Consider the following 12,005-nt stretch of genomic DNA (forward strand, 5'->3'; position numbering starts at 1 on the left):
CAAAATCTACTGTGTGATTCTACACACAGGAATGCATCTTATATGGTCCTACCCTCGTGTTCACCAAAACACGAGTGTTCCTTGATTTATGGATCTTTATATAGCAGGATTACAGAAACTTTAAGGATTTACAAACTTATACAGTAATTTTGTGCAAATACTAGTGATGAAAATCTTGCAGTTAGTTGATTACATAGTAGACAATTTCTTAGAAAGAAGATGTCACTGTGTTTTGAACGGTTTAAAACTTTCTTTACTTTATCCTTGATAAAGTTAAAGGAAAAGAACCTGTGCAATATAATTCTTGGGATCTTGGTTGAATTATCTGACAACTGTGAAGCTGCTTTGCACATGAACGTGTGGCAAGGGAAGAGAGAACAAACAGCAGCTAATCTTCTAATACAGTTATGGAGACAGGAGGAGTTGGATTTGGGAGTCAAACGTGATCAATATGGAAAGATTGTTGGTAAGTTTTATGATGCATGTGGAACTGGGAGCAGTCCAGTAAAATAATGACATTATTTGCTTTTGTAGTCTGAATTCTGATGACAGTAAATAACAACATTGATAGCTTTACACTATAATACTTAGCAAACTTGAACCAATTCTGTTTCATTCAGTTTTTATTTCATTTTATTTATTCATCTATGGCATTTTCTACATCAGCTGGGAATGAACCAAGTGTTGAACAGAACCATGACCAGCTTTTCTAATGCTGGACAGTTAAACTGCTTAATTTCTTCCACAAAAGGGACTGTGTTTTGTTCTATGTTGTAATAAGAAGTGAGTGCTGTTCTCACAAATTTTTAGTCATGCTAATTAAAATTTCCTGACCCAAATTATGTTCAAACTCTTGGCCAAACAATCAAAATTATTTGCATGGTGTCCACAAAGTAAGATGAATTTCCTCTAAGTTTGGGAACATACTACTGCTTCATTCTTCTCTGGTTTTATGTTTTTATATTAGACACCAAGAGACCTATTGCTACCAGCTTCCAGAAACAGCAAAAAGTTTTTCCAGTGCCTGCCAGCTGTCCCAGTTTTGCCATCATGGAAATTTCAGAGAGCATACGGGCAAAAGTTTATTCATTATTTTGCAAGCTAGGTAAGACAAATGAATTGCCTTGTTAGTGTCATATTTGTCATTAAACTGAACTTATCAATGAAGTCACTATAAAAAAATCAAAGTCAAAGGAAACATTGTGATTCAGCATCAGTACTCTCTAATTAATAGATGCTTGGTCATTACATTTTTTTTCAAAGTCCCTCTTCATTGGGATTTCAAGACTTCCCCACTACTTTGCTGCCCCTACCACCAGGAAGAATTTCCTTAGGACTGAACCTAAAATTTGCTTGAAATTCTCTGCAATTTATTTTCCTACAAACAATATCTCTTTCACATATTTTAGCACTTGTACATTTATTTCTCTAGATTGAGAAAGATATTACTCATTGATTGCATTTTCTAACGTAATCTCTAGTTATTCTTGTTTTTTCTGTAGTCTTTCCAATTTAATAAAATTCTTCTTGGTTTCTAGTGTCCCAAAGCTGAACACATTACTCCAGCAGAAGCCTCACAGCCAGATAGAGATATGTTACTCTACACATCTTGTAAACAGACATTCAGACATAAATGTAACAATAGCTGTATTCCTAGTGGCATGATATTCAACTTAGAATGTTGTACAGGTGGCTATTCCTACAGTCAGAATTTTCTATTTGTCCTTAATGAATTAAATTCTGTGTTTTTACATAGTTTTTCAGAGTGGCAAGATTAATTTGCATATTAATATTTTCTTTCAAAGTGTGGCAGTCCCTCTTAATTGTCATTGTTTGTACATTGACTATGAATACTCATTATACCCTTGTCCTAAAACCTAGACTGACCTCAAGATAAGTGATAAATTCTTCCACATCCATGAGTTTTTTTTTCTATCTGTATACAAAAGTTGTGTCTTAGTTCTCAATAATTCATGTTGGATATTAATTTTTTTTTTGTTAACATTTAGCTGCATAAACATTATTTATCTAATTATTTGTTTCAGGGGTTTTTTTAGGCTTATTTTTGTTTTCATGTCAATCCTCTGCAGGTTCAAAGATAATCAGTGATTGTTCTGAGGTTGCTTCAGCCAGTTCTCTGCTTTACCTAGAGAATGAGCTGGTTTGAAAACATCTTTAGTTTCTCTAATAATCTATAGCTACTTGCTCATCTGTTGTAGGAGCTCCAGGCTCCTACACTGCTAATTTTATTAGTGTTAAATGTATTAAATGTTGGATCACAGCTGGATTCTTTAATAAAATAAAAAGGCATAAGATTTTCTTTCAGCTTTCTTCTATATTCACAGGTATTCTCCATGTTAGTTATATACATTTTACTGTCTCTTGTGAAGTACAGAAATTATATGAAAGTTGACAGTAACATATGGACATATTTTATAGTCTTTTGTCAGCACATTTTTTTTAATTAAGTGCCATTATCATTCAGTGTGCAAAAAAAATTTAAACATAGTCTCAGCAACCATATTTCTCTACCTTATTCTTTTACACATACTGGGAACATTTTTTAAAGATGGAGTCATGATGCTCAAGGCATTATGCTGAAGACAATAATCTACAAGATGAGGGACACCCTCATTACACAGCTTTGGAACAAAGCACTAGTATAATTTTCCTGTTGGCTACTTCACAGTTAAAGCAGACTCTTTATGTGCTGAACTGCTGTTCTAGAACCTGTGATCAGTAGACTCAACTGTTTGTCTGCTTTAATAAAAATCAAACCCTTACCACAAAAGTGTAGCATCCAAATGATTGGAAGGCTGACAGAGCCATTCATAAGTAAAGATTTTAGTACAGAGAGAGTGGGAAACAGGGTTTTTTTATCAGCAAAAAATGCTCAGAATCAAAAGTGACTGACTGGTGTATGTATGATGAAGATTTTGCATGTGTTTATATGACAAATAAGGTTTTTAGAATATTATATTTTAAGATAAATTCATCATACTGATGTGATTAATATTCTTTTAGGTTTTGAAAATTTGCCTGGCTTATCTGCTAAGGATTTGGTTACACTTGCTATTATACAACGTTATATTGACTTTAAAGTGAGTATAGTTCAAGCAAATAATACTATTGTACCTGCATTCCCAAAAATAGCAAGTATATCTCAGGACACAACAAACTAATAACCCTTCAAAAGCTGTCCCCTATGTCACAAGTCGCCTATAATTTCACATGGTGAAAGCCAGTATTCACCAGCAAAAGAAACAATCCCACCTCCAACATCGCATCAATCCCCATCTTCTTGCTTCATATTGCTGCAAATATCTGTGACCATGCAGCAAATAAGACTAGAAACTAATGCTAGTTAAAAATAACTTGGAGAAAAATAGTTTTAACTGTTTGCCAGATCAAGACAGGAATGTGCCAGGACTAAGATATTGGGGGAAGGACTGGACAGTAGGATTGTGTCCTGGCACAGTAAGGTCAGTTTAAGGGGACACTATTAAAAATGACATTAAAAACACATTTTTGTAAAGTTTCCTCTGTGCTCTGCTATCTTTGTCCCCACATGCAGTATCCATCCATCCATCCATCCATCCATCCATCCATCCATCCATCTATCCATCCATACATGCATCGTAAAGTTAAGAATGACGTGCCTATAGGGACTACAGCAGGGCAACAAGCTTTATGAGAGCTGTCTTGCTCAAAACATGCTTTAGTTTATGATAAATTTGTGCTTAGGAGCAAATTGAGAGCTTGCAGTGTTCAGGAAATAGCAAGACTCAGTCTTTGGTTGCTAATTCCAGCTTCTGTTGATGGCTTGTGTTGCAGTTTGCTCTAATAATGTCTGCAGTTTGAGATTTTAAGAAGTAGGAAGTAGGACTCAGCACTTTGCTCTTGTAAATTGGTATCTTGAAGCTGTTCCTTCAGAATTTCTGCAGTTACCAACATTCTTGTTCCCCTCTTTTAACCAAGTTTGGTCTTGGGAAGGCTTAGGGAGGCTTATCATGACTGAATCTGGCATAGTAGTAGTGCAGTCTAGCCTTGCATAAAAATTTTAAGAAGTCGGACAAAAATAAGGAGAGAGATGGTTGCTCTGTTTTGTTTTGATTAATTGGAACTGAAGAATGCGATAAATACTGAATCATATGGTGTATGTTTCACACACAGATTGGAGAGGTTTGGAGTGAAATATCTTCAGAAATAAAAGAAGAATTCAGGCCTGTTACATCAGATGAGAAAGCCTTAAAACTTATTTCAGAGGTGTCAGAAAATACTGGAAGAATGGTTCTTGCTCTGCAGACTGCAGTGCTGGAAAGACAACACCACGAGGAAATCCAGGAAGAGAAAAAAACTTACAAGGAAGTAAGACAAAGGAGTATTTAAATAAGGAAGGCCCACCTAAGCTTTTTTTCCCATTCATATGCAGATTTTCTTATTATATAATGTTGAGAATCCTGTACGTGAACACTGCTTGAAAAGTTTACATCTGTCTCAGGAGCCAAATTTTAACTTTAAATTAAATTAGGTTAACCTCAGTCCTCCCAGCTTCTATAATTTCACAGTGTTTAGAGAGCAACATGAAAAAATGAAGCAGTATGATCAGTGGTGCATCAGCAATGGGGTAACGAGAAATGATCATTATTTTACTATAGAGTTGCTCCTGTGTTCATCTGTAGCAGATAACAATACAAAGTACCTATTACCACTAGACCTGCTTCTTCAAATGAAATATAAGTCTCTATTATAAGCTCCCTTACTGAATATTCACAGGCCTTTATTACTTCAGAAAGTAGGGCTCTGTGCTTCCCAGCATGCTGAGAATGAGAAGATGTAGACATTTTCCAGCTTTGGTTATAAGGCAAGCATCTCATGGTTTTGCTCATCTGTTGTCTCACCGTCTCCTGCTTTCTGAGAAATAAGATCAGTTTGTCCATTGTCTGAAATCTCATGCTAGTGTTTTTGAGGGATTGTCTTGCATTATGATGACAGCACTTTTGTCTCCTGAACCAATTCTATCTCTTTTACTCAGCATTTGAGAACAAGAATATACAGAAAGTATTCTTGAAAGAGCTGGGCCTCATCCAACATACATGCTGGGAGAGGAAAACTAGTTTGCACAAAAACCTCTTTGTTTATAAGGGCAGTGCATAAGTGCAGTTTTCAAAGGGCAAGTACTTTACACATTATTTTCCAATCTTAGGTGAGAGGGATGAGCTAAGGTAGCCAAAGGGGCAGAGGTGAACGTTCTTTTCATATGGCACAAGCAATGAAATCAGAAGAGATCTGATACCAGCATTTCTATTACAGATTCAAGCTACCCGAATACAGAGAGACCTGACAAATAAATCTTGGGAAAATTTCTTGGCTCGGACATCAAACTATGAGGCATTGAAGGTAAGAAACCTGATGGAGCAAAAAACTTACAATCGTGATGTTGTCATAATAATTGTGAAGTTCCAAACACGTTTCTTAATGAATTACAGGGATATTCAAGTAGAAGTGATAGTAAATTTTATATTCACACAGACATAGAAGAAATAACCATAAGGTGTATTGGAAAAGTTACATAATCTTTGATTCTTTTGATACAATCACAAATTGGGGATCAGCATTGTCACTTGCAATTGAGGACTAGGTGTATATATGTGTATTTCTTCTAAAACAGTTGAAACTATGAGTCTGTTCATTCTTACTTCTATTTTTTCTAATTCTTTGTTCTCTTTTTTTAGTGCAGCAAACATCTTTCAAGATGGGAAATGTTTTGTGATGAAAGGAGTTTCTTCTAGCAATATTTGCACTTTCCCAAAACAACATAAAAATATTAGAGTACTGGTTTCCCAACCAGACTAAGTTGGAAAATGAATGAAATCAGACTTAAAAGAAAAAGTTTGGCAGCTAAATTTAATTTTTCTTTATTTCCCAAAGGACTTGCAAAGGAGAACAATTTTCTTGCTATGCAGGCATCTCCCTGGCTTGTGGAAAGATGTATGCTAGAATTAGAAGTGAAAAAGGGACAGAAGAACTACAGACTCATTAGTTTTAACTGAGTCACTGGAAAGCAGTTTTAGGCACATGAGGAAGAAGGAGATTGATATAGACTGTCACGAATTTACCAAGCACGAATCATGCCTTGCCACCATAGTTGCCTTCTGTGATAAAATTATTTGTTCTGGAAAAAGAGGAAGGGGGATGCCTATTTCCTTGGCTTTAGCAAGGTTTTCAGCATGGTCCTGTGTAGCATTCTTGTAGTCAAATGGGGATACATGGACTAGATTACATACAGCTCGACTACAAGCTGTGGGAAAAACTGGCTGGACTGATGGGCTCTAAAGGACAGTGGTCAATGATGGAAGTTTAACTAGTGGTCAGTTTTGAGTGATATTTCTCTGAGTTAATTATAGGGTTGATAATATAGTGTTGATTTAACCTTTCCATTAGTGACTTGGATATTGAATCAGTATCCATCGTCATCAAGTTGGAAATGTGAATGCCCCATCCCAGGAAATATTAAAGGCCAGGCTGGATGAGGCTCTGAGCAACCTGGTCTGGTGTCCCTGCCCATGGCGTGGGAGTTGGAACTAGATAAACTTTAAGGTCCTTTCCAACCCAAATCATTCTGTGGTTCTGGAGTTCTGTGACACTGAGCTGGAGGAAGCAATCCATATGCTGGGAAGGTGGGGTTGCTATTCAGAAGATGGACGGATGGGCTGATCAAAAGCTCATGAATTTCAGGAAATGAAAATGTGAAGTCATTCACCTGGGATGTATTGAGATTGTGTTGAGATGCCTCAGTACAGCTGGGCCTGCCTGGAGAGGCGGCTGTGTGTGGAGTGAAAGCTGACTGTGAGGCAGCAGTGTGCTCTTGTGGCCATGAAGGCTCACAGCACCAAGGGCTGCATTGCACAGAGCACAGCCCGCACGTCAAAGCAAGCAGGGATCCCTTCCCACCCTTGCAGTGTCATCCCATTTATTCTGATTTTGAGTGTTCAGTACAAGAAAGAGTCAAAAAACAGGGGGTGGGTACTTAAAATTAAAGGCAAATAGAATTATAACCTGATTTATTTTGTCATGTTGTTTGTATATTTTCAGATGAGTGCAAGTGACACAATTAATGTAGATAAAACAATTTTACCTTTTTTTCTGACTATCCTTAGAAAGCAAAAATGCTTCAGAACAAATTAATAGAGGCTTCCAAATATGACGCAGAGTTTCAAAATAGAACAGAACATTCTACTGATATTCCAAAACTCCAAGTAACAGTAAGTAATCCTTAATAACAGTTTTATTTTCAATAATACCTAAGTGGTATGGGGTTTGTTCTGGCTGTATACGTGCTGCTGCTTACGCTTTCTTTAATAATGTTTATGTTGACAAGCTCCAAGTAAGTAAGAAAGAGTCTGTATCTTTTGCAAATTACCATTACCTGTTCTGACATAGCCTTAGACAAGCACTTGGCCAGAATGAGATTCAGATCTGCAGGTTACTCTGAAAAAGTGTGGGTAAGATGGGCCCTATGCTATGTGACATGTACCTGTCGTGAGACAGCCATTCATGAAAACCTTGCTGAGGTCAAGACCTGCTCCTTTCATTGTTGAGTACATCTGGGCAATCTTCGATATGTCCATTGAGGTGTCCTTTGTCAGTAGCATGTCCCTGACTGCCTGCAGATACACCACTTGTTGCATCTTCAGAAACCATTTTGTTCTCATTTCTATCAGTTAATTGAAGTGTGAGAAAATAAAAAGCCTTTTTTAAGATCTAATTCACACCTAACAGCATATTTAGATGTTGAGTTTTGACAAAACATGGGAGAATCTTCAGTCTAGCCAATAAACTGTTTTTGAGCTAACTGGATTATTTCTGTGTAAGCATCACAGCTGAGGAGGATTTAAGGGGGATAGTTTATTTGTTGCTTGTAAGTTACTCTCACATGTGAGGAAAAATGAGAAAGAATAAACATGAGGTGCTGTTTTCAAACTTGTAGAAGACAAGAGATTCTATTTTGGGCACTCTGGAATGAATAATAATGACAACTAAGGTGGCTGCAAATTGAAAAAGAAAAGAGGAAGTTCATGTTTGATGTGATGGAGAAGCAAGGAAGCTAATAGGAAGCAAGGGGATTGTATCAAAGTGCTGGACTAGGATTTTTCCCACATTATCTTAAAGATCAGAAAGATATGGAGGAACATACCTGGGAATGCAAGATGAAGTAGGCTGGAACAATTATTTAGGTACTTGCATAAACAACAGACTGTTGAACAGCAATATTTTGCAGAAAGTGTCTGAAAAATTTTGATATAAGCATGAGTAATCTGGAAATTGTTAGTGGAGAGAAATATATTGTCAGATTTTATTTTAAAGGCTTGAACCTCAAGCTATGAATGTTCCTATCTTAGAGGGAGAGGATTTAACAAGAAAATACGTTCATGGTTCTACAATCAACATTTCAATAACTGTAGATAAAAACAAGGAAAAGTCCATTTTGCAGAATAGGTGTATTGAGAAAACAGATGCATCAGCAACATCATAAAACATTCCTCAAGTACTTTGCTTAGGAGAGTTACAAATGACAGACATGGCTGGAAAAATTTTTAATGCAACAAACTGCCGAACATCCTCAGCAGGCAGAGATGAAGATTAAGTTAAGATGGTTATTGCAAACCAGTCAAGGTCACACATCAAACATGTGAACTACATGCATGCAAGGAGTTGCATTTTTTTTTTTTAGTAGGTCATGATTAGAAGACAGCTGTCATTCAGGGATATTTATTCCAAGACCCCAACGTATTCAGTACAAAGAGTAGTAATGAATCTGGAAAGGGTGTATGTCCTTCAGTCTTGGAGATTTCCTGGAGCGGTAGTTCAGTAGTTCTGTGCAATTGCATTTTGAGAGAAAGAGAAGAGGGCCTGTTTTTTTTTTTTTTTCTTATTTGGAGTAATAAATAATAATGTATAGTGAAATTCTGAGGTCACAGACTGTGGCTGACATCCTGTACAAATCCAAATAACATTGTACAGCAAACTTATATTGGATAAAGGCTTTTCTTTTTTGCAATTAATAAATCATAACACAAAGACAGAAAAGCAGAGAATGTAAAAGTATCCACTGAAAAAACACTCTCTCCTTTCTTTTGTATTGATGGAAACAACCTGTGAATTTAGTATAAAGGATAGTTAGTTTTAGTTGCCTTCAGAAACCTCAGCAGGCATCTCCACCAACTGAATAATATTTTTTAAAGGCAGTTCATGATTTAACTGTCCTCTCATTTTAAATGCTAGCATGAGAGTCAAGAAATGTATTTATTTTGTATTTCAGGTAGGACCTGGTCACTTTGCAACTGCACAAAATACACCTCATCAGCAAGGGCCACTGGCTGATACAGACCATGCTCCTAGAAAGTCCTCTGTTTGTAAAGGAACCTTTAAAAATGGTCAAAAGAGATAAAACATTGGACTCAGTCAAGAAAAAATCAGTACCTGTATAATAGATACTGTACCAAAGAGTGGTATATTAATATGTAGTTACCTATAAGTAGATACAAGATAAAATCTGTTTTTAATGACTTGAAAAATTGCTTACACATTCCAGACATTGCAGTTTAAGCATCTCATTGAACAGGGTGATAAATCTTCACATAAACACATTTGATTCTTCATTTTCCTGAATACCATACCCACATAGTTTTTGTCCAAGCCCATTTTGTTTCTTGAATTGTCACTTTTAGCACCAGGACTTCTGACATCCCAGTTTTCATCTAAACACTCATTAATGAGCTTGTTTGTGCCAGCAGTTTCTCCCAGCCTGTTGGAGAGGCCTGTTGCAATGTTCTTCTCCATTTGGGTTGCTCCCAGCTCTTTAGCTGATCTTACTAATCTAATAATTGTTGGGCTCTTATTCCCATTGTCTCCAAAAATAACTCATCTTCTTTCATCTTGGCACCTCTAGAATGCCTGCATGAACTGGTGAGCAGCAGACCTTTGTGTAGATGACTCAATTTCTGAGCTATTTTCTAATTTGGTCAATGCCAGAATTCGCTATGTTACAATAGCACAAGACTCCCTGAGGCTCTTCATTTTAAAACCAGTTGCTGTCCAGTGCTATGGCATAAATTTCTGTGACATTGCAAGCTTTTATGCTGTGACTTACAAACTGGCACTTAGTTTGTCTTTTTTGCCTGTTAGCAACATCTTGGGAAAAGCACAAAGTTTTGCTTTTTTAACTGCCTGATTGAAAAAAGGAAATAAATTTGAGCTAAACATACTACAACTCACTTTTTTTTTTTACTTCATGAAAGAGGAATGGGATAGGTGTGTTTATAAGTGTATCTTCAAAATGTTTGTCACATGGTAGCATTAAAAATAAAGGCAAATAGTTTTGTTTCAAAATTGACTACCTAAATTCTATAAAAAGAAGAACCCTAAGAAAATAATGAAATAAAATAAAACACACATATGAAAAAATGTATTTGAGGTTTAGAGAAATCTCTATATATGCATTTTCCAAAAATCAGAAGGATTTTTCTTATGGGCAGGTCTGTTACACCATTATTGAGTAGGAAAGTCATCACATTGTAGAGTAGAAACGTCATCTAGTACTTAAAGATAGAGAAGTTAAATTGAGTTGTGCTAATTTAATTTAACTTTTATGGTGACCCTTTGGTGACTGATAATTTTTAACTGTAATTTAATGATGACATTTTCCCAAGACTATCTGTATAAAGTTTGTTTTATTAAACTAGTCTATTTGTATTTCTTGCCTGCCTACAAGAAAGATTAGCCAAGGTATATAAAGACTCTCTAACTGAAGTCTTATGTCGAGTAGTCTTGCTCAGTTTTTTATGTTTATATTTGTCTGACAGCTCTGCAGAACCCTTGCTGCTTTATTACTTGTTTAGAGAATGTATGGTCTGTTGTCTTTTTACAATTAAAACCAAGTTATACATATTTTACTAGGACACCAAAGACTGTGACTTTTGGCGGGGTTTTTAAATGCTTTTTTACATGCATATACGTGAATGTGTAGATGACTCATTATTACTGGGCATCAAGGCAAAGGCCTATTAAAAGAAATGTAGAGGACTTATATAAGTCCTCCCAATTTCTGAGCAAAAACTACAGCAGTATACTGTAGCCAAGGTATGGATAAAGAACCATTAACTGGAAATCAGTTTTGCTTTTGCAAAAACTTTAAATCAGTCACAAAGTGAGCCCCATGACATTTTCCCACAACTGTATTGTTTCTGCTACAGACACCCTGACTGCAAATGAGCAGCTGCAAATGCAAATGCTCTTGGTAATTAAGCATTAATGTTAATTAATAATGACTGGAGAATGAAGGGGACAGAATTTCCCCAAATAGTTACATTTATCCTTCATAAATCAGTACTAACACAGGCAGCACAGCAGCACAAACAGCATTTGATTTTGCCAAACAGCCATGGACCATAGTTTGGCTGTTGCAGGGGAGAACAGACAACACCCAAGAAGCTGGGCTTGCTGTCCCTGCTGTAACCCAGGGATGGAAAAAGAGGGGGTAGTGGTGGAAGGAAAAATAATCCCATTCACTATTAATCCCTCATGGTGACATGCCCAGTAGTCAGCTGTGGCTTTCCACAGCTCTCACAGATGTACACCGTAGCATGTCCACCTGGAATTTGTTTTGCTGCTGTGACCTGGGGTTCATAATCCCCTGCCGCTTTGGCAGACACCACAGGGTGACCATAGCAATTGATTGTTCAAACATTCTGGAAACAATTACGGTGGATGCTAAGCACTTTTGTGTCTTATAGAAAACTAATTAAAACAGACTTAGTGCCTGAAGAAGGATGAAGCTTTTAAAACTGCATAGGATACCTTGCTCTGGCGTTCAATTAAAAGACCACTAATAGAGGAAACAATCCCTTTAAAATGTTATTATACTTTAACACTTCTGTAGGTGATCAGTGCAGGTGAAGAAGGGGCATTTTTTTATATTGTTTATGCCAGTTAAAACTTCTGTT

The 12,005-nt window shown here is 36.5% G+C and overlaps 1 protein-coding gene across 1 annotated transcript in view; it reads left to right on the forward strand.

Annotated features, from left to right (window-relative positions):
- Positions 1 to 12,005, forward strand: part of CFAP69 (cilia and flagella associated protein 69) — a 35,342-nt gene that overhangs the window by 16,968 nt on the left and 6,369 nt on the right. Inside the window, exons 17-22 of the mRNA XM_041466199.1 lie at positions 274 to 466; positions 968 to 1,105; positions 3,025 to 3,101; positions 4,174 to 4,368; positions 5,314 to 5,400; positions 7,161 to 7,265. Coding sequence (XP_041322133.1) covers positions 274 to 466; positions 968 to 1,105; positions 3,025 to 3,101; positions 4,174 to 4,368; positions 5,314 to 5,400; positions 7,161 to 7,265 — 795 coding nt within the window. The remainder of the gene's footprint in view (positions 1 to 273; positions 467 to 967; positions 1,106 to 3,024; positions 3,102 to 4,173; positions 4,369 to 5,313; positions 5,401 to 7,160; positions 7,266 to 12,005) is intronic.

Source organism: Pyrgilauda ruficollis, unplaced genomic scaffold (assembly GCF_017590135.1).
Source record: "Pyrgilauda ruficollis isolate IOZ18807 unplaced genomic scaffold, ASM1759013v1 scaffold2, whole genome shotgun sequence".
NCBI classification, from domain to species: Eukaryota; Metazoa; Chordata; class Aves; order Passeriformes; family Passeridae; genus Pyrgilauda; species Pyrgilauda ruficollis.